The 24253-nt window shown below is 35.9% G+C and overlaps 1 protein-coding gene across 1 annotated transcript in view; it reads left to right on the top strand.

Moving 5' to 3' along the window:
* LOC105035776 (GEM-like protein 1) overlaps positions 1-24253 on the top strand; it is a 117858-nt gene that overhangs the window by 35442 nt on the left and 58163 nt on the right. The window contains 1 exon segment of the mRNA XM_073248499.1: positions 3236-3510. Coding sequence (XP_073104600.1) covers positions 3236-3510 — 275 coding nt within the window.

Raw genomic sequence — 24253 nt, 5'->3', positions numbered from 1 at the left:
AGCTTCACTTAAGTGAAGCTAAGTTAAGCCGGCAAATCTATTGCCGGCTTCATTGTTTTTAAATTTTTTAAAAAAATCTCAAAAAATGAAACTGACAACAGATTTGCTTACTTTACTTAAGTGAAACTGGCAAACCAATTACCGGCTTTACTATTCATCGATATTTTTGAAAAGATGCGATGAAGGAATAGGGGCAGTCACCATTCTTCCACGACCGTAGCTCCATCTGAATGTTTTCCACCATCCGGTGGCTACGGTGGCCACCCGGTACTCCAGTAATCTCTCTGTCGGCTGCACGACCCTCCGGTACTGTTGCTTCCCCTCTCTCTCTTTCTCTCTCGTTTAAAAGCCTTATCGGGCAACAATGAACTGCGAAGGCCTCTGCGGCCCTTCGGCGGTCGTAGTGGGCCACTATCGGCCTCTGGCAGCATCGTGATCTCTCTCCCTCCTCTCCTCTCTCTTCCTCTCTTTCCCTCTCCCTCCTCTGGTGTACCATTTTTCTTGGTTGAACCATCTCAGTTCTCCGTTGGTCTGGCTCGGTAGGGGGTATACCGGCCAGTTTGGACCGGTATGGAATTCCATGGTTTAAAGTGGTTGGTTTGGTTCAAAGTTTGAAATACCAAGAACTGATATCATAATCGAGGGTGGGTAAGCCATGCATCGTGTTGACGATTGTAGTGACAAAGGGTATAGATTGGTATGCATAAATATGCAACAAATATACTTAGTACGGCTTGTTTTAGCCTCCAAAGTCTGATTTTTGGTTTTTATCATATTTTGTTATCTAACTATATGTTTTTTAAGAAATAAGGTGAAGTATCAAATTAATTGTTTTAATTAAGGTTTCGTGTGTGCTGACGTTTATATATATATATATATATATATATATATATATATATATATATCACATAATGTCACATAACTTATAACTTAAAGTACATGTAAAATATATTGATCAGAATTGTTTCTAGAATTTGCTAATTAATTATCAGTTTTGGAGAATGATTACCAAATAAATTTAATCTCAATTTACTGCATTTTTTTTTCTAATTTTTCCAATTAGTCACAAATTAATGCTCAACTTATCAATGATTTTTTTTAGAAAAAAAGATATGGGAAAAAATTACCTATCTCAAAGAATTTTTAGCTGGAAAATGTTTTAATTGGCCAATTCAATATGAAAAATCACTATAGGAGCTTGTCTTTTCTTCCTCTTGTCTCCACCTTCTAATGGTTGAATGCAAGGGAAAAATCACCCATTATGCCACTTCCTGAGCATTACCCAGGTGTATCACTTAGTTTAGGAGTGGTCCAAGATCAGCTCAGAACAAACCAGCCGGATTCCATTCCTGAACTACTAATCCACCCTTGGTTTTGGCAGCTTGGTGGTGGTTTAGATGGTTTTTTTTGAACCATGCCTCCCTATATTGAATCAAACCTCCTTGTATCAATGGAGACAGGGCTGTACTTTTGTGTGAAAGAATGATTCACCTTCATGCAAATTCACCGTTGGATCATGTGATGGTTGCTTCGAGATCCATGTAGGTGGATGAATCGACATGTTCAGAGTGCTTTGAGATCTATGCAGAGCATGATATGATGGGTGATGTCGTGAAAAAAGATCAATCATTCTTGCGTGTGAAAGTGACAACACGAACCAGTATCGACGAGGCCTAGATATGTGCCGAACTGCTCAATATTTCAAACTGTGGTTTGGTACTAGCGAGGATGACTTTGATTGATAGGATGTTAGAAAAATGTAATTTAAGGAGAAAACTTTAGAAGATTGGAGAAAAAAGGTTTTTTGGTGCAATTGGATTTTATGACAAGTTTTTGGTCTAAGATCTTTATGTATGTATATGCATGTGTATGCCTCTACAATATATGATTTTGGATACGTAAAGGTACCTTGATGAACTTAAAGTTACTTGGTGGCAATATAAATTATCTTTAGTCATGATATTAGTTTAACAGATGGGGTACCCTTATAATTAATGATTTGAATAGATTTTTATTACTCAAGGCTTCAGTCATTATGGCTTATTATATTTAGGCATAAGACATTTTTTTCAAAAAACAAAAGATTAGTAAATCTTTTTCTCATACTTTGATTGTCATCTTTTCCTTTGATGATGCATCATGGGCTCCATTTATAGATTTATGCTACTTTGGGATTGGGCATTTGCCCCTGTGGTCATGGATGTCCATATTTCGATTTTTTCCTTCCTTTCTTATTAATATAATTTAAAGTGCAGATTTATGCAATTTATATGTTTATGAGCAAGGAGCATCCTCAGTAAATTCATACAATGGAAGCAGGATCCCTGTGGAGAAGTATTGGTTCCAGCACTTTCTTTAAGTTTAGCTTTTGTGTACTTCCTTAAACTGTTACAAGGCATCATTGTTAGTAGAGGACATTTAGTATTTTAAGAAATTGGATGAGTTGATCTGGATGTGCTTGAGGAAAGGTCCATAATTTGTGCTAGGTTCCAGTTTACTTGATCATGATAGACTTAATGAATGATGACTTGATTGTTGAAGATCTCAAGGTGAACATCAATGGATTGAAAATAGCATGGTGAAGGTCTTCAGTCATCAGTCTCTAAGTTTTGAAGATCGAAGAAGGAATATTGACCTTTAACCTGCAGGACTATTTGGAAGACCAACCACTTCAATTTCCAACATTTGATGAATTTTCACAATTAACTAACATATTAATTGTGTTCTTTCCTGTTTTGAGAAATATGTCTTTTGAGGGCTGAATTTGTTAAAGTGTGTGCATCCATTTATCGAGTTTTAAGATTCATATGAAATTTCGATATTGAGGTAAAATAGTGAATAAATTTGTTGAATGTGGAAGTTCTATTTCCATGTTTCAGAATTCTTTTCTTAGTTTTGGTATTGGTTTATGTCCTTGATTTTGCCATAAGCCAATAAAAATGCATTTGTTATTGGTTTGAAAATTCATCTAGCAGAGACATTTGATTTTCAAAAGGCTATTATTGCATCTGTGCATTTTGGGAGCTTCTGACTTATAATATCTCTGCATATTTTGGTTTCTAATTCTGTGATTTTGTAAATTTAATAACCTTTGGTGTTGAGTATTTAAATCTTTGTAATGGATGCACTTCCATTTTAGCACACTTGACCTTAAATTGAAGTATAAATGATAGTTAATATCTTACACCCTCCCAAAATAGGTAAGCTAGTATGCTTATGTATGCTTGTCAAACAGTTAAAACTGGTCCTAGCGTTACCGATGCAGCCATGGCTAGGCTTGCACAAGGAACAAAAGTGCTGGCAGAAGGTGGATGTGACAAGGTTTTTCAGCAGACATTTGGTATTCTTCCAGGAGAACAACTAAAAAAAGCATATGCTTGTTATCTTTCTACTTCATCAGGCCCGGTGATGGGAACCCTATATATATCCACAAGAAGGCTTGCTTTTTGCAGCGACAAACCTCTCTGCTACAATGTCTCCCAAGTTCAGGAGGAGTGGATCTATTACCAGGTTCATCTTTTGTCTCTTCGCCCTTCACAAAGTATAGCATAGAACATTTATATGATAGATATTGTACAGGGATAATTACATTTTTACCCCTATATTAGCTTTGGTACTTCGAATGCTACTCTTCTAGAAACTGTAAGGTAGAAATGGCAATGAATAAGAAAGGAGTATATGTACCAAAAAAGAAAATGAACATGACCAACCATGGTTTCAGAATTATCCCGAACCAGACGATTCGGGGTGTGTCGAACCAGACTGATGGAGAACCGGGATGGTTTCGACAGAAAAAATGGCACACACCGGTGCTAGGAAAAAAAAAGAGAGACATAGAGGAAGAGAGAGAGAGGAGAGAGGTTGTCGGAGGCTGGCATTGGCCCTTTATGGCGATCGGAGGGCTGCAGAAACCTTTGTGGCTCGGTTCGCCCGATAGGTGTTGGGAGTTGTCCTAAAACCAATCGTGTGATAATTGAGTTTCTCTTTATATATGAATTATTGATTAATAAATAAAAATTATTCTAGTATTTTTCATCACAAAGTTATATCTTCTTTATAGAACTCTTGTGTTGTGATGAAGTCCTTAGAACTAGGTTAATGAACGATAAAAAGAGGATTTATTATATAGTTCTTAAACATGTTCACGACCAAATGATACGTCATTACAGAATGATGACGTTTATCGAGTGGAGATCATTGTGTCATATAGATTAGTTGTCCTCTTAACCAAGGAGTGTGGTGACACTGGTATGGCATACAGGTGAGATGTAGAAGTACATCGTCAATGAACAAGTCACTCACTTGCTGAGCATTCTGCTGTCAAGAGCTGCTTACAAAGCATATGGCCATAAGTGTCCCTCAGACTTGAGATCACCATAGTGACTTGCAAGTAACTCACTATGCTTTGGTGCAGGACTATCTGGATTTCTAATGCAGTGACGGAAGGCTACTGGATATAGTCAAGTACTTGTAAAATTTATGTGCGGATCAAGATGGGATTGATCCTTCGGGTTATTAGAGTTGACGTATCGCTGTATTTCAATTTAGTAAAGCCTTGATCAGGTTAATCCATTAGATGGATTTGAAAGGTTGAAATACAATGTGGATGGAACACTCTCAGTTAATAGTTAACCTGAGATCATTCTAGAGCATTCAGGGTCAAAGGGATGAATTATATTGTAACCATATGTATGGATTTTGAAATATTTTTTTGTGATAATTCGACCTATCTGGACGTTGGAAACCATTGCTAGATGGTGTCTCGATTAGTGCAGGAATTGGTTTCTGTATAACTGACTTAGTGTTTGAACCTATGGAGTCATGCATACAAGTTAAACAAAGTAGAAAAGTATTGACCTATCTTTATGTGTCTAATTTGGAAATACTTGACTTGATTAAATATATAAGCTAATTTGATTGAGAATTAAGTTATGGATCAAACGAGATTGAAGAGTTGACTATGTCTAGCTAGCACTACACATGAGGTTCAGGTTCAATCCTAGAAATGAATAGTTTTTGATCTATGATCTATGGAGTCTATGAGAGATTGAATTTAAGTGTTAATTAATTTTAGATTAGATTTGAATTAATTAGACTTAATTGGATTTAAAATTTTAAGTTAGACTTGGTTCTAAAGTTCTAAAGAGTTTAGGATTGACAGCCTTTCGAAATTATTTCGAACCAGTTTTGAATTGTATTCAAATTAGATCCTTTTTGGATGAGATATTTGGAGTCCTACTTGAATTGGGATTCCCTCACTTCTTTGGCCAACTAGCACCTGGCATGGTGTTGGTTATGGGTGTCCCATGCAGGTGTGGGAATGAGTGCTTTGTGGGCACCATATGTGATGGCAATTCTATCTCATGTAGGAGTCCTTTCATGAGTATTGGATTGATTCAAAGCATATTTGAATTAGGAGTCCTATACTTAATGGGTCATGAGAATCATCTATAAATAAAGATGGTCTTTACCTATGGATATATAAGAAATAGCAAACAAATCAGATTAAGAGAAGAGAGAAAGAGAGAGAGAGAGGCGTGAGTTAGAGGCAACCCTTCTTCTTTGGCGCCACCTCTTCCTTACCGCCCCTCTTCCCTTGCCGTGGGCCCATCCTTGGGCGTTCCCCTTGCTAGTGTGAGGCATCACACCAGTACCTCTCCTTCCTCTTTTGGTTGGGTTGCAAAGGTGATTTGATTAGAGGTCATCCCATTTTTTTGCGTTGTGTGGCGTGCATGCGAAGTAGAGGATCTGTGCTTCCAGGCCTATACGAAGGTTGAATCCAGATTCTGGAGATTTGATCCTCAATTTTGCTGCAATACAGGTAAAGATTTGATCCTTATTCAGTAAGATTCAAAGAAAATTTTTAGATGCAACCTTGGTTATCTATGAGAAATAGGTTTCTTTTTCCTTCAATTAGTATCAGAGTCAGGCTTTGATATAATGATGCATAACTGAATTTTTTTGAATTATTTACATATTATATGTAATTAGATTTTATGTTAGACATTAAATCTGATTTAAATTTATTTAAATAAAATTTTTGATCTGATTTTGATTGGATTAGATGAATCTAATCAATGGTTGATTAAGGTTGTTATAAGTTTGTTATAACAGAATTTTATTGTTGTTGAATTTTTATTGGAATAACAACGTGAATTAAAATTTGTTTTAAATTTGTTTTAACAGAATTTTAATATTGTTATTTTGGTTATGAAGTGGGACTTATTTCAGATTTGAATTAGATCTGTTTTGATGGATATTTATATCTGAATTCAAACGAAATTCAGTACTATATGAAAACATATTTAATCAGAAATTTAATCTTTATGTATTTATGTTTGCATCTAATTAATTTTCTATATGATATCAGATCTGAAATTGATATTTTAGAATCAACATAAGATGTATTTCAGATCTGATATAATGTATATGATGCATCAAATTTAATTAGATTAGATGAAGAACATGATTGATAAGATCAAGGATATGTTCATGACATAAATTATTTTATCAAAATTATGTGTTGATGTGATTACATATGAAATTAGATTTCAGATCTTAGTAGCCTAGTACTCAGATTGATGAGATCACCAGACCGTCCAGTTATAAGAGATCGGAGAGATTAATCTCTCTTTTGTTCATTCGATGGATTCTCTTATGATGTGTAGAGGTGTCATTATAATCCGATTTCATGAAGACAAAAAGCGAATAGATTCTTATGAATTATTTTGATCATAAATATGTTTAAATTTGATCTAAAGTGATTTATAATTCATTATAGTAAGATAAATTCAGATATAAAATTATTTTAGAATTTGAATAGCATATTACATTAGATGTAACCGGTATTGATCTAAAAGTTGTCATGATGCATGAGATGTATGTATGAAGTTTAGATCATACCTATGTATGTTTAATTGTTAAACATATTATGAAAATTTATTTTCATGAATTGAAATATATGGTATGTTTCACCTGAAATTCTGATAGAATAGTTCTATAAACTGAAATACACGTTTCACATACTTAATTTTGAATTAAGTTTAAATGATATAGATTTGAGAATTGAAGATCATTAAGACACCACATAAATTGGTGGGCAAAAGGTTAGCATGAATCAGCTCCTTCTAATGGATTAGATTTAAGGTTAAAAACACATATGGATCAAATAGAGAAATTGGTTAAATCTAATCAAGTGTTGAATTGGATTAGGTCAGAATTTCTCTAGATCAACCTCAATGGTTGAAGTTTAATCAAGTTCATATTTTTTATCTTAATAAATAGACCATGATCATGGCTCCGTGGTTAAGCCTGAATCTTCTGGTGGATCAAATCGAAATTAATTAACTAGTTGGTGTCTCAGGTAAGTTTGACAGATTCGATCAAGTGATTTTTACTTGGGAGCTACTCACCTAGATGTGTCTACGGTGAGTTCATAACACATCTCGCTCACTGATCTCACTTACCTAGCCAACATGGTGGATTATATTTTGATTAGGTCATTTGTTGATTCGAGCTGACTCATGCCATCAAGGTTAATCAGTGTGACTGATTTAGATATCTTTAGACTAGCTTGTGTCTAATCCTCTACATGACTTGGTGAAGTCAGTGGGAGGATTTACAGCTTGCAGGTCAACTTCTTCTCTTATTCTCAAGTCAATAAAATCAAATTCTCTAAGTTATTAGATCCATAAAATGATACAATTATGGGATAACTTGTTCATAGCCTTCCATTAAGGTGTGTGATAATGAGTTCAATATTTTCAATGGGCATTGGAGGCGCAACATGCCTGGTGTCTATTACGTATTAGAATTATCATCCATCATATGACCATCTTATTGTACCTTCAGATCAATGCTCGGTTGGTCGAGCCACACTCGGGTCTGGACATCTATTTGTTGGATACACTTGGTGTTGTCATGTTAATGGTTGGACCTAATCAGGATTTTCAGTAGAGATGCCGCACGCCTGCTGAAGGAATGCCTGGGGCAAAACCTAATTGGTAGAAGTTGTTTGAAGAAACAATTAGTTATGAACCTATCCATAGATGCACTAGGGTTGGCCGAGCCACACTCGAGCCCGAATGCAGGCTGTGTGGTTCTAGTACCCGCTAAGGAATTAATGTAATTCCTCGAATTGGAGGTAGAGGCTATCAATTCATACAAAATAGTGAAAAAATTTTTAGACTAAAGTCTATGTCTTTGAGATTAAAAAATAATTCATATACTAATAAGCTTATGTTTTTCTTTCAGTTATGGCCAATACACTCCCTCCGTACACTGTTGGACAGCGACAAGCTCGACACACCCAACTTCGATAGCTGGTATCGAAAGTTGAAGATCGTCTTGGAGCATGAGAGGATTCTATACATTTTTATGGATGAGGCATCTGAAGAACCTGCTGCCAATGCTCATGCCGCGAGAGACACTTACATGAAGTGGCTCAATGATCGAACGACTGTGCATTATGTGATGAGGGGAGCTATGAATGACGAACTTAGCCATAAGTTCGAGGATGCGCAGTCAGAGCTGATCATTCAAATATTGAATGAATCCTTGGGCACCTCTGAGGATGCGAAGAGATACAAAACCTCCTACACAGTGTTCAATGTCTGTATGTGAGAGGGGGCTTTAGTCACCGATCATGTACTATACATGATTGAGCAGATTGAACGTCTGAGCAAACTTGACTTTTCGTTACATGAACAGTTAGGCAAGGATACAATCCTTAACTTGCTACCGAAATTCTATCTATCCTTTCTCGATCATTATAGAATGACGAAGCCTGCAGTAAACTACCATAGTTTGCTAGGATTGCTACAGACTTTTGAGAAGGACCACCAACTCCAGAAAAAGCCGATGAATCTAGTGGGAGGTTCATTTGCAGATCGTCAATCCTCTAGGAGAGGAAAGAAGAAGAATGTACAGAAATTCTGTGTCACCGACCCCAAGCAGAGCAAATGGTCAAAAGTTGACAAGAGCCAGGCAGAATGCTTCTTCTGTAAGAAGTTGGGTCATTGGAAGAAGAATTGTCCTACTTACATAGCCATCTTTGATCCAAACAGGCTTAAGAATAAGAGAAAGAAGCAAATGGTTGCTTCACAGGTACTTATATGATAACTTCTTGTAATTTCTTTGTTTGTGATACTACTACCTGAGTTTTGGATACCGAAAGTCCTTTTAATATATGCAATTCATTATAGGGATTGCAGGTAAGTAGGATGTTTTGAGAGGTCGAGCGGTTCTTAAACATTGGAGATGGAAGCTTTGTTCCAGTTCTGACCTTGAAAATTTTGCAGCTTATCTTCGAGTCTGATAGTGTTATGTTAGATGATTGTCATTATTGTCCCTTCTTTCTGATGAATGTTATCTCTGTAGGCCTTTTGGCCAAACTTGGTTTCAAGTTTATAATAAAGGATGATTTTTGTGATATTGTTATGAATGATACTATAATTATATGTGGATAATTAAAATATGGCATATACATAATATCACAGTCTGTTGGTGTAATGTACACATCCAGTAAATGCCCTAACATAGATAATGTCAGTCAATCCTACCTTTGGTATTGTAGGCTTGGTCATGTGAACACAAGTAGGATTGACAGGCTGATCAAGGAACGTGTCTTTGAAATAGATGATTGTGAATCATTACCAACCTGCGAATCCTGTCTGCTTGATAAGATGACTAAGTCGCATTTTAAGAAAAAAAGTGAAAGAGCCAACGATGTCCTAGGTCTAATACATACTGATGTATGTGGATCTATGAACATAAGTGCCAGAGGAGGATACTACTATATTACGTTTACAGACGACCTATCGAGGTATGGATATGTCTATCTTACGAAGCATCAGTCAAAATCATTTGAAATATTTAAATGATTCCGTACTGAAGTAGAGAAATAGACTGGAAAGAGTACTAAGATCCTTTCGTCAGATCGAGGAGGTGAATACCTCACCAATGACTTCCTGATATATTTGGAAGAGAATAGGATTCTCTCATAGTGGACTCCTTCTAGAACACCACAACATAATGGGGTGTTTGAAAAGAGGAATCAAACCTTGTTAGACATGATCTGATCTATGACGGGCTTTGCAAGTCTACTAATCTTCTTTGGAGGATATGCTCCAGAAATAGCCTATTATATTTTGAATAAAGTGTCGAGCAAGTCTGTCGATAAAACTCCATATGAGATATGGACTGGGCATAAGTCGATGCTCTCACACCTTAGGGTCTGGGGGTGTCTAGCTTATATCAAGTATTTAAAAATAGATGAGCTTGGACCTAAATCTGATAAATACTTGTTTGTAGGATATTCAAAGAAAACTAAAGGGTACTACTTCTATCTTGCTGCAGAGCAAAAGGTGTTTGTCAGCAGCAGAGCAGTCTTTTTGGAAAAAGAGTTTCTTAGAAAAGGAGCTAATGCCTGTAAAATTGAACTTGATGAAGTTCAAGAGGTGAAAAGATGACACATAGAATTGGATTTGATTGGATAATCAAATCTGGAGCCAATAGAGGCACCATTAAGGAGATCCGATAGAGTATCACATCAACCGGATAGATGCTACGATTTCTTGATCCAGAATGGTGATCCTATTGAACTTGATGAGAATGATGAGGATCTGATTATCTATATGGTGTTGGGATTCGGCCACGTAGGGAAAAGTGATTTTTAAAATTTTAAAATCAAACAAGTCAATAGTTTTATTAAATAAAACTATCGAGTTAGAATCCAAACCCTAGAATCACCTTGCTGATATCGATAAAACAAAAATAAGCATGCAAAAGAGATAGAATTTTTACTTTCATCAAAAAAAAAAGTGACACGTTGGTGTTCTCCACGAGACTCCAAAGTAGAAGCCCTCCAATGGTGATCCACACGGAAGTTAACCAAGGTCCTTCCTAACCTCTGCGCCACCGTAGCCTTGTTTTCTCAAGAACACTGCCGTCTTCGAACTTGTAATTCGATCGCGCCAAAGCCCAATTGCCTCCAAGCTTGCCATCAGGATCATGCCAAGAAGACACTCTTCAGATGTCTCAAAACCTAGGATTTGATTTTTGGCTCCAACATATGGAAAAACCAAACCCTAGGGCATACTAGCTACTCTTGCTAAATTTCTCACCATCTTTCTTACAACTTTTGTCACTCAATTTTTTCTTATCTTTTTTTCAGATTTTTTTCAAAATTTTTTCTATGATTTTCACATCCCTAATCTCTGGTTCCAACCCAAAATCATAGTAGCTAGCCATGTGGGATGTCCTATATAAATAAGGGACCAAGAGACGTGTCATGGGATGAAGGGGTACCAACCTTTGGCGCTCCAACTTCTCACATGGTGAATAAATTCACCATGTGGAATTTTTTAGCACATAAGATACTTGCAACAGAAGGACTCTCCTTCTGTGTGCCATAAAAATTCCACTTAATTTTGGTGATAAATCAATAGATATCTGGTTGAGAATTTAAGACAACGCGTATTAGTTAAGAGCCTTCATGAAGGACTCTCCAACTTTACACGCTGAAAAGAGGTGGGGCGGCATTTATTTTTGGTGTGGTTTTTGATGGGTGCAGAGGAGTCTTTCTCCACTTGAAACTGTTTCAAGTTGGATAAAGATCCAATTTAAATTGATCCAATCCCATTAGATCAAAGGCAACTGATGTAGGTTAGCTCAAACACTTTGATCTAAACCAATTTAGAAACTTGGGTTAATATAATATGTTAGTATATCAAATTAACCCATAGAATTTATATTAAACTCTAATTAAATCTGACTAAGACCAAATCTCAAAGTGTGTGACCTATTGGGTTCCAAATCTAGCCAGCAGTGGATCAAGACTTTCAACGTAACCCTAATCCGATGAGATTAGGTCATCCGAAGAGTCCCAATCAACTTGAACTTTTCCAAATTGATTCTAGAATTAAACTCTTTTAATTCTGATGAATCCACAAGTCAAGATTGACGCTTAGCAGCGTGTTATGACTATTTGAAAGATTTAAAATTTTGATAAAAAAATTATCAAAATATCTTTCAGTGACAAGTTATCTTGTAATTCAATCCTTCAGTCAAATAACATCCCAGATGAGCTGTGGCTATGAAAATATATCAAATCCAATCACTTATCTTTATATATCTCGATCTGAAGGTCACTTATCAACATCTTATGTTTATCTGAAACCTTTTGCCACTAGCCTGACCTTATAGGTCTCTATCTAGTCATTTGCTCGAATCTTTTTTTTGAAGATCCATTTGTAGCTTATTGGGACACACCCTCAGGCGTATCAACTAAAGTTCAAACTTGGTTGATATACATGGAGTTCATTTTGGATTTCATGGTATTGAGCCATTTGTCAGAGTCACTACTCATGACAGCTTCCGAATAAGTCGTGGGATCATCATTCTCAATGATGTGGGATATATTGTCATTCTCAATGACAAACCCATACCTGAGTGGTACGTTACGCACTCTATTCGACCTTTGGAGAGGAGGTGTACATAGTAGTTGTGTCTCAACAATGGGCACATCTGGTTGAAAATCATTTTATGAATCCTGGATGGATTGTAGGTTTTGAACTTCTTCAAGTTCAACAGACCTCCCACTACCTCCTTCTTGGATAAACTCTTTCTTCAAAAAATGACATGCCTACCAACAAACACCTTTTATTATGTAGGATTATAGAAGTAGTATCCTATACTCTCCTTGGGATAACCTACAAATCTAGATTTTTCTGATCTAGCATCCAGCTTATGTCTATCAACATTTTTCACATAAGTCGGACAATCTCAAATCTTAAGATGCTTAAGATTGGATCTTTTTTTTTTCATATTTCATATGAAGTGCTAGAAACAGATTTAGAAGGTACTTTAATTAAAATATATGCTGCAGTCTCGAGAGCATATCTCCAGAAGGATATCGGAAGATCTGTGAAACATATCATGGACCGCGCCATATCTAATAAAGTGCGATTCTTCTTTTCCATAATTTTATTTAATTATGGAGTATAAGGAGGTGTCTATTGAGAGAGTATTTTATTTTATTTTAAATAATCGAGGAATTCACTAGATAAGTATTCTCCTCCTTAATCAGACCGAAGAGTTTTAATATTTTTACCAGTTTGTTTCTCAACCATTCTTTGATACTCATTAAATTTGTTAAAGGCTTCAGATTTGTATTTCATTAAATACGCATATCTAAACTTAGACCTATCATCAGTAAATGTGATGAAGTAAGAGTATCTATCTCTAGCTTGAGTCGACATTGGACCACATACATCAGTATGTACAAGGTCCAAAATATCACTCGCCTTTTCTCTATATCCAGTAAATGGAGTTTTGATCATTTTTTTCATACGGTAAGATTCACAAGTTTCATATGATTCATAATCATAAGGATCAAAAAATTTATCTTTGAATAACTTATTAATTCTTGACTCATTTATATGGCCAAGTCAGCAATACTAGAGCTATGTGATATTTACATCCTTTCTCTTTCTTTTTTTCATATTATCAATATGAAATATATTATCATTAAATGAAAAAAAAACCATTATTAATAAAAGTACTTTCATAATATTCATTAAAAAAATATATAGAACAACCATTGTTCTTTATATTTATTTCAAAATTTTGTTCTAATAACAATAGTATAGAAATAATATTTCTAACGATATTTAGAATATAATAACAGGTCTTTAGTTTCAAAATTTTGCTTGAAGGCAATTCCAAAATCTTGGTTTCTATGGCTTCGGTCTGAATGAACTCTCCACTAGCACCAAACAGCTCGAAGTCACATTTATTCAAACTCTTTATTTCTTATAGACCCTGCAATGATTTGCAAAGATATGAGCCACAGATGGTATCCAATACTCAAAAATTTGACATTGAAGTACTTAATGATAAATTAGTTTGTATCATATATAAATCTTTAACAACGTTTGTCGGTTTCACGGTTGTAAGGTACTCCTTGTAATTTATTTTTCAGTGGCTCTTATTGCCACGGTGATAGCAAGTACCTTTGACGGAGACCTTCTTCATCTTCTTCTTGGAGATGCCAGCCTTAGGATTCATCTTTTTCTTAGAACCCTTCTTTGTCTTCTTCTTGTAGATCTTATCAAAAAGACGTATCGGAGCCTTTTCACCCTTGAAATGGCTCTCTGTTGTTTTCAGCATGTTCAGCAGTTGTGGCAGGTTGATGTTCAGTTTGTTCATATGATAATTTATGACAAATTGAGAAAAGGAGTCAGGGAGAGACTACAGGATCTAATCCTGGCTTAGTTCACCATTCATGGCAAAATCCAGCTGTCCCAATGCCAAAGTAAGGTATTATTTACATTATCTCTCTTTGTACAACTTTTCTTTGTACAACTTGTTAATCCTAGCCTCACTAATATGATCAAGTCGACAATGCCAAAGTAAGGTATTATTTATATTATCTCTCTTACGTTTACTATTTTCATCAACATGAAAAATATTATTATTCAAACATAGAGTCAACAAACCATTGTCAAAGATGTCATGGCAAATTATTTCATTAGAAAAATTAATCGAGCAACCATTGCTCATTACAAATATTTGATATCCTTGTTTTATCAACAAGGGTACATATACAATATTTCTAATGATCTTAGGCATGTAATAATAATTTGTTAGCTCTAAGATCTTCCCAGAAAGAAACTTCAAGATATATGTCCCTACAGCTTCTGCTTGGATAAAATCTCCTCCAGCACCATAGAGCTCGAAGTCTCCCTTCCTCAAATTTTTAATTTTCTGCAGCCCCTGCAATGATTTGTAGATATGAAAACCACAGGTAGTATCCAATACCCAAGAGTTTGAAATGGAAGAATTCAATGATAATATTGTATGTATCTCATACATACCTTTTGGTGTATTATTTGCACCAGTCTTCACTGTTGCAAGATAAGCCTTGCAATTCCTTTTCCAATGACCTACCTTGCCGCAATGAAAGCAGGTCGACTGTCTGGAGGTCTTCTTTCCCACCTTTCTCTTATTTATACCACCTTTAGGGTTCAGTTTCCTTTTAGAACCCTTCTTGCCTGCCTTCTTCTTGGAGATCCCATCCACAAGAAGAAGAGGAGCCTTATCCTTCTTGATATGGCTCTCTGCTGTCTTGAGCATATTTAACAGCTCAGGCAAGGAAGAATTCAATTTGTTCATGTGATAGTTCACGACAAACTGAGAAAATGATTCTGGAAGTGATTGCAGGATTAGATCCTGACTCAACTCCCCATCCATAATAAAACCTAATTGACCTAATCGAGTGATCAGGTCAATAACCATCAAAACATGGTTTTGTACGGATGACCCCTCTGTCATTCTGGCACGGAATAACTGCTTAGATATCTCATATCTAGCAGTCCTATTCTGTTCTCCATAAAGCTCTTTTAAATTGAGCAATATGGAATGAGTGTCCATGCTATCATGCTGCCTCTGTAACTTATTTGTCATAGAGGCAAGTATGATACACTTGACAGTTAAAGAATCATTTTGCCACATCCTATATGTGGCTTTTTCTTCCTCTGTGGCATCCTCCCCAACTGGCTCAATGTCAGGGGTATCGAGGATGTAAGAAAGCTTCTCTTGACTAAGTACTATTTTAAGATTTCTCAACCAGTCCACAAAGTTGGTACCAGTCAATTTATTTGTATCCAAAATGGAGCGAAGTGAAAGTGAAGAAGCCATTAATCTACATAATAAAGAACATTACATAAGTGAACAACTCAAGATAATATACACAATTAAATTAGGACTTTAATTTTATTGTGTCTCCCACTATTTTATCAGACATCATAACCTTCTAGTATGATGTTCGAGAAAACCCTGATTGATTTTCTTAGTGGGATCGAGACCCTAATTCCTTATAAAAGAACTTGTGGTTGCACAACAAACCTTTTATAAGTTTAAAGGTAGGAAACTCTTTCCAATTGCATCTCATGCAATTCTCAATAAAAATCCTGGCCTCTAAAACATTAATAGCCTTGTGTTTACACAACAAACCATAATGTTTTAGTTAAGTAGGACCCTTCATTTTAATACAGTCAAAATAGAATATAAATACTTTTGTGGTTACACAACAAAGCATTATACTCAAAAATTGCTGTAAGCATCTCGATGCACCAGAATAATATTATGTCAGTTTCCATAATTGGTCTTGTGGTTACACAACAAACCTAATATGGTTCGTGACATAATAATGTCCTAGCATAAAGGAAGGCCATAATGTAGTGAATATAACACCGAGCATCCCAGCCAAGAATTAAATTAATCTAATCAGCTAGGTAAGTGGGAGAGAGGTGGGGGTCCCCCCGTTGCTTTCCTTAGACACCAATAAATTTAGTCAGGTCAGACAATGGAACCAATTAGAAACCACGTTCTCTTTACCAACATGAACCACTTTCCTAGACACCGATTGATCAATTAGACATCATAAACTGGTTTTGCTATTGGTTAATTACACTATAACTTAATATCATTTTACAGAGGGCTTTTCAGGTCTCAATGCACATTTAATTTCTATATCATACTAAATACATGAATAAAAGAAATTAGCATCATAGTGAACACAATTTAATATGATAGAGCAACATTCCATAATTATATATATCATAATTTAATTATAAATAATGAATATGATCTCATCATATTAATATCATATTAAAACATAAATAATGATCATATCATATTTATAATATTGCCATTAAATCATTAACATATCATCATATGATTTAATTCTAACAAGGTGGCTCTGATACCACTGAAAGGTTTTGTGACAATGGTGGAAGCATGGATTTCAAAGCAATTATTATGAAATCATAAAAATCAAAACCTAACTCCAAGATCACCTTATCAGAAATTAAACCATATAATATGCATTAATATCAAATAAAAGATATAGAAACATATCTCTTATCGCTAGACCCTATTTGTGCTTAGTTGCCGGCAGCAATCCGTCTGGGTTTCCACTAGGTGCCCACGTGTTCACCCTCCAACGTTGATCCACACGGGGACTCAATCAACCCACTAGCACCTATTTAAATATTCTTTGCAATTAAATTCTGATTTATCAGAATTTAAATGCAATTTGGGCAGAACCTCCTTTCTTGGCTTTGCTATCACACTGTTGGACCTTTTCTTGCCTTCCTTTCTTGCTCCTTGTCTCCTTAATTTTTATTCTAATTCTCTAAGCCTTTTGGAAGACTTCTTGTCCTTTATCAGGACCTTATCTAGGCTAGAGAGAAAGAATAAAGAAAATTGGACAAGAAAGCCTCTTGTAAGAAAGAAGGAAGAATTCTGAATGCACGAAGACTCCTCGGCGTGCACCCCTATTTATATTGCATGTAGGGTGCAAACCAAAACATCTCACGCCCACTCACACTTTATCTCATGCCCCCTTTCTATTTCTCACGCCCCATAAATTGTAAAATGCCATGTGTACATCAAAGTTGGGTTGAAGAGGCGCCTTATTTCAGAAGGACTCTTCGATCTTAACTTACGGTGTTCACATGAGAAGTCACAAAGCTTCTCTTATTGGCCCATCAACTCTTGCCTTTGGATCTGGAAGGAAGCCCATCCAATGGCCAAGATAGAGGGTGCAACTTAGGAAGGCGCAAGAGATTAAGGGGCGTGGATAAGTTAAAACTTATCTCCCCATTTGAAATTTCCAAGGGGCGCTTCCAAGGGTGGCGGATGGATTTAATCCTTATCTCTTCTCCTAATTTTTCTACGATGAGTTTAATACTCAGAAGGACTCTTAGGCACCTCCTAAGACATCTGAGAAATTTGTAGAATAAAAGTCACAGAGAAAAATAGGAAAGACCAAGTAAGGGGCGCCATCTCCCATCCATGCGCCATGTGACACATGCGCATGGATTTAAATTCTTACCACTTCTCCTAATTTTTCTACGAGGAGTTTAATATCAGAAGACTCTTAGGCACCTCCTAAGACATCTGAAAATCATTCGTAGAATAAAAACTATGGAGAAAAAATAGATAAGACCAATTTAAGGTGGCGCCAACTCTATCCATGCGCCATGTGGCTCATGCGCATGGATTTAAATCCACACGCCAAGAGAGAGACTCTTAGGCATGTGGTTCCCTGTTTTTGGCACCCAACAGCAAGCCCAATTAAAACACTTCAAACCCATTTCAAGACCAAATCCAATTTGGCTTAAATTGGTTCTAAATTAGCCCAAATCGAAACCCGATTCGAATTCGATTCGAATCTAAATGCTAGGGTTTGCAACATGTGCTAGCATGTTCAACTTGCAAACATGGTTTAATCAAATTAAACCCATGATCAATTTCTTTGTGTGTGACCCATTGGGTTCCACATCTAGCCGCAGTGAGTCCAGGTGAATTTAAACTAATTTGGTTAGAACACAACCTAGCCGATTTAGGTCAAATCAAGCTGAACCGTTTTGATCAATCAGAACAGCTTTTAATTAATGATCGAATTAAACTCTTTAATTCGATCAAACTCACAAGACATGATTGACGTCTAGCAACGTATCATGTCTACCTGAAAGATATGAAATTTTGATGAAATACAAAAAATACCTTCAGTGAAAATTACGTGCAACTTGATCTTACGATCATCCTGCATCCCGAATATAAGTTGGGTAGGAAAAATGTCAAACCCAATTTTATATTCACAATTCTCTTGATAATAATTTCGATTTATGAAACATTAGAAACTATTTCTAATTTTTGATAATGCTTTGATCAAAGTCTTCTGAATCATTATTTGATTGAAGCAGATAGGATGCGATCTCCTCTTACTAGGAGGATCATTTCCATATTGACCTACTCACAACCTTCATAAGCAATCCATCATATCCAGAACATCCCGTACATGATTAAATCATGAATGAGTATGATCCAAAATATGGATTCATGCTTATAAGGTTCTACGGCAGTCTCAGGTCAAAAGATTTACATGCACAATTCCCACTAAAGAAAAATCTGTTGACATGTAGATAAGACTCCATCAGATATTATTTAATTGGATCAATTCAGTGAATTCATTCTCTAATAAAAATGTACATCCTTATATTAGTATCATACACAAGTAATTGTGAGATCAATTACCCTCTTACCGAGCATACATAGGATGTACCAGTCTTACCGAAAACATTGATCCCCTACTCAATGTTCCATCGACTAGGAATATTTAAAATTAGAGTTTTAAGGTTTTAGGTATGATCGCATCATAACCCTAAAACCATAGCCCTAATTTATGGGGTTCATCAAAAAAAATAAGATGCAGCATATGATGAACTAAATGCCTTTATTTATTTAAAACATCAGTACATGAGTTGTCGAGAGACAAAAAAAATATCCATCTATTTATACATTTTGATTGGCTTATAGGGCATATTCCTTTCAATCTCCCACTTGCACTAAAGCCAATCTCCCTTATATTTCAACCCCATACAATCGAGATGGCGATCGAATTGCTGCTGTGGTAAAGCTTTAGTGAATGGATCCGCTATGTTGTTCTTTGTGTCTACTCGTTCAATAATAACATCTTGTCTTTCAATTATTTTACGAACGAGATGGAAGCGTCTCAAAATGTGCTTGGATTTATGATGAGACCTGGGTTCCTTTGCTTGAGCAACTGCTCCAGTATTATCACAATAAAGTGGTACTGGGTTCTCAATCTCAGGAACAATGCCCAATTCAGTGATGAACTTCTTCATCCAGATAGCTTCCTTGGCGGCTTCACTTGCAGCTATGTATTCTGCCTCTGTGGTTGAGTCAGCTACTGTTTGCTGCTTAGAACTCTTCCAACTCACTGCTCCACCATTCAAAGTAAAGACATACCCTGAAATGGATTTGCTATCATCTGGGTCTGATTGAAAACTAGAATCAGAGTATCCTTCTAGTTTAAGATCAGATCCACCATATATGAGAAAAATATCCTTAGTCCTTCTTAAGTACTTTAGAATATTTTTCACAGCCTTCCAATGATCCTCTCCTGGATCAGCCTGAAATCTACTGGCTATACCTAGGGCATAAGCTACATCAGGCCTGGTACATAACATAGCATACATTATTGATCCTACAGCCGAAGCATAAGGAATAGAACTCATTCTATTTCTCTCTTCAGTTGTCTTAGGAGACATCTTCTTAGAGAGATGTATGCCTTGACTCATGGGTAAATAACCTCTTTTACTCTCATTCATACTGAATCTTTTCAGTATTAAGTCAATGTACCTAGACTGAGATAAGCCTAGCATCCTTTTAGATCTATCTCTATAGATCTTTATACCAAGTATATAGGATGCTTCCCCCAAGTCTTTCATAGAAAACTTATTTGATAGCCATAATTTGACTGTTTGTAACATTAGGATATCATTCCCAATAAGGAGTATGTCATCTACATACAGAACCAAGAAAACTAGGGCACTCCCACTAGTCTTCTTATACACACAAGGTTCATCCATATTTTTGATGAAGCCAAATTCTTTGATTGTTACATCAAAGCGATGTTCCAACTCCTTGAGGCTTGCTTTAATCCATAAATGGATTTCTTAAGCCGCATACTTGATTTGGTCTGTCATTTGAGATAAAACCCTCTGGCTGTGACATGTAGACCTCCTCTTCTAGAAAACCATTCAAGAAGGCGGTCTTCACATCCATTTGCCATATTTTATAATCATAGTATGCTGCTATTGCAAGCATTATCCGAATAGATTTGAGCATGGCAACAGGTGAAAAAGTTTCATCATAATCAATACCTTGTTTTTGCCTGAAACTTTTAGCTACCAATCTAGCTTTATAGGTTTCTATTTGACCATCTGCTCCAATCTTTTTCTTATAGACCCATTTGCACCCAATAGGGTTTACCCCTTCTAGTGCATCAACCAAAGTCCATACTTTGTTGGTGTACATGGAGTCCATCTCGAATTTCATAGCATCCTGCCATCTGTCTGAGTCCTTACTCATGATAGCTTCTGTATAGTTCAAAGGTTTGTCATTCTCAATGACTTGGGCTTCATTATTCTCAATAATGAACCCATACTTATAGGTACATATCATACCCTCTCTGACCTACGGATAGGAGTTATGTGTTCTAGTTCTTCCTTATTTATGTGAATATTTAGTTAAGAAATATCTATTTGTTTTTGTTGAACTTCATTAATTTCAATATTTTTCCCACTGCCTCTTTCTAGGATAAATTCTTTCTCCATGAAAGTGGCATGCCTACTTACAAATACCTTTTGTTCAGTAGGGTGGTAGAATAGATATCCTATACTATCCTTAGGATATCCAACAAACAAACATTTATCTGCTCTAGTATCTAGTTTATATCTAAAATTTCTTTTGACATATGCTGAACATCCCCATATCTTAAAATATTTAAGATTGGGCTTCTTACCTCTCCATATTTCATATGGAGTGCTAGATACAGATTTAGAAGGTACTCTATTCAAGATAATTATTGCGGTCTCTAAAGCATAACCCCAGAAGGAAGTAGGCAATTCAGTGAAGCACATCATGGATCGTACCATATCTAATAAGGTACGGTTCCTCCTTTCGGCTACATCATTTAATTGTGGCATATAAGGAGGTGTCCATTCAGAGATAATTCCCTTTGCTTTAAGGTGGTCTAAAAATTCATTGGATAAGTATTCTCCTACTCGATCAGATCGAAAGATTTTTATACTTTTTCCAGTTTATTTTTCGACTATGCTTTGATACTCTTTGAATTTATCAAAGGCTTCGAATTTATGTTTCATAAGATACACATATCCAAACCTAGAAAAATCATCTGTAAATGTAATAAAATATGAGTATCTACCTCTGGCTTGAGTTGTCATAGGGCCATATACATCTGTATATACAAGTCCTAACAACTCGTTTGTCTTATCTCCATGTCTACTAAATGAAGTCTTGGTCATTTTACCCATGAGACATGATTCACAAGTTCCTAATAATTCACAATCATAAGAATCAAAGAACTTTTCTTGGTACAACTTGTTAATCCTAGTCTCACTAATATAACCAAGTCGATAATGCCAAAGTAAGGTATTATTTACATTATCTCTCTTACGTTTACTATTTTATCAACATGAAAAATATTATCATTCAAGCATAGAGTCAACAAACCATTGTCAAAAATGCCATGACAAATTATTTCATTAGAAAAATTAATCGAGCAACCATTGCTCGTTACAGATATTTGATATCCTTGTTTTATCAACAAGGGTACAGATACAATATTTCTAATGATCTTAGGCATGTAATAACAATTTGTTAGCTTTAAGATCTTCCCAGAAAGAAACTTCAGGATATATGTCCCTACAGCTTCTGCTTGGATAGAATCTCCTCTAGCACCATAGAGCTCGAAGTCTCCCTTCCTCAAACTTCTAATTTTCTGCAGCCCCTGCAATGATTTGCAGATATGAAAACCACAGGCAGTATCCAATACCCATGAGTTTGAAATGAAAGAATTCAATGATAATATTGTATGTATCTCATACATACCTTTTGGTGCATTATTTGCACCAGTCTTCACTGTTGCAAGATAAGCCTTGCAATTCCTTTTCCAATGACCTGTCTTGCCGCGGTGGAAGCAGATCGACTGTCCGGAGGTCTTCTTTCCCTTCTTTCTCTTATTTATACCACCTTTAGGGTTCAGCCTCTTTTTAGAACCCTTTTTGCCTGCCTTCTTCTTGGAGATCCCATCCACAAGAAGAAGAGGAGCCTAATCCTTCTTGATATGGCTCTCTGCTGTCTTGAGCATATTTAACAGCTCAGGCAAAGAAGAATTCAGTTTGTTCATGTGATAGTTCACGACAAACTGAGAAAATGATTCTGGAAGTGATTGCAGGATTAGATCCTGACTCAATTCTCCATCCATAACAAAACCTAATTGACCTAATCGAGTGATCAGGTCAATAACCATCAAAACATGGTTTTGTACAGATGACCCCTCTGTCATTCTGGCACGGAATAACTACTTAGATATCTCATATCTAGCAGTCCTACTCTGTTCTCCATAAAGCTCTTTTAAATTGAGCAATATGGAATGAGTGTCCATGCTATCATGCTGCCTCTGTAACTCATTTTGTCAAAGAGGCAAGTATGATACACTTGACAGTTAAAGAATCATTTTGCCACATCCTATATGTGGCTTTTTCTTCCTCTGTGGCATCTTTCCCAACTGGCTCAATGTCAGGGGTATCGAGAATGTAAGAAAGCTTCTCTTGACTAAGTACTATTTTAAGATTTCTCAACCAGTCCACATAGTTGGTACCAGTCAATTTATTTGTATCCAAAATGGAGCGAAGTGAAAGTGAAGAAGCCATTAATCTACATAATAAAGAACATTACATAAGCAAATAACTCAAGATGATATACACAATTAAATTAGGACTTTAATTTTTATTGTGTCTCCCACTATTTTTATCAGACATCATAACCCTTTAGTATGATGTTCGAGAAAACCCTGATTGATTTTCTTAGTGGGATCGAGACCCTAATTCCTTATAAAAGATCTTGTAGTTGCACAACAAACCTTTTATAAGTTTAAAGGTAGGAAACTCTTTCCAATTGCATCTCATGCAATTCTCAATAAAAACCCTGGCCTCTAAAATATTAAAAGCCTTGTGTTTACACAACAGACCATAATGTTTTAGTTAAGTAGGACCCTTCATTTTAATACAGTCAAAATAGAATATAAATACTTTTGTTTTTACACAACAAAGCATTATACTAAAAAATTGCTGTAAGCATCTCGATGCGTCAGAACAATATTATGTTAGTTTTCATAATTGGTCTTATGGTTACACAACAAACCTAATATGGTTCATGACATAATAATGTCCTAGCATGAAGGAAGGCCATAATGTAGTGAATATAACACCGAGCATCCCAGCCAAGAATTAAATTAATCTAATCAACCAGGTAAGTGGGAGAGAGGTGGGGGTCCCTCCGTTGCTTTCCTTAGACACCAATAAATTTGGCCAGGTTAGACAACGGAACCAATTAGAAACCACGTTCTCTTTACCAATCATGAACCACTTTCCTAGACACCGATTGATCAATTAGACATCATAGACTGGTTCTGCTATTGATTAATTACACTACAACTTAATATCATTTTACAGAGGGCTTTTTAGATCTCAATGCACATTTAATTTCTATATCATACTAAATATATGAATAAAAGATATTAGCATCATAAAGAACACAATTCAATATGACAGAACAACATTTCATAATTATATAC

Source organism: Elaeis guineensis, chromosome 14 (assembly GCF_000442705.2).
Source record: "Elaeis guineensis isolate ETL-2024a chromosome 14, EG11, whole genome shotgun sequence".
Taxonomy (NCBI): domain Eukaryota; kingdom Viridiplantae; phylum Streptophyta; class Magnoliopsida; order Arecales; family Arecaceae; genus Elaeis; species Elaeis guineensis.
Note: the sequence above shows the minus strand (reverse complement) of the source record. Positions and strands in the feature narration are given on the sequence as shown.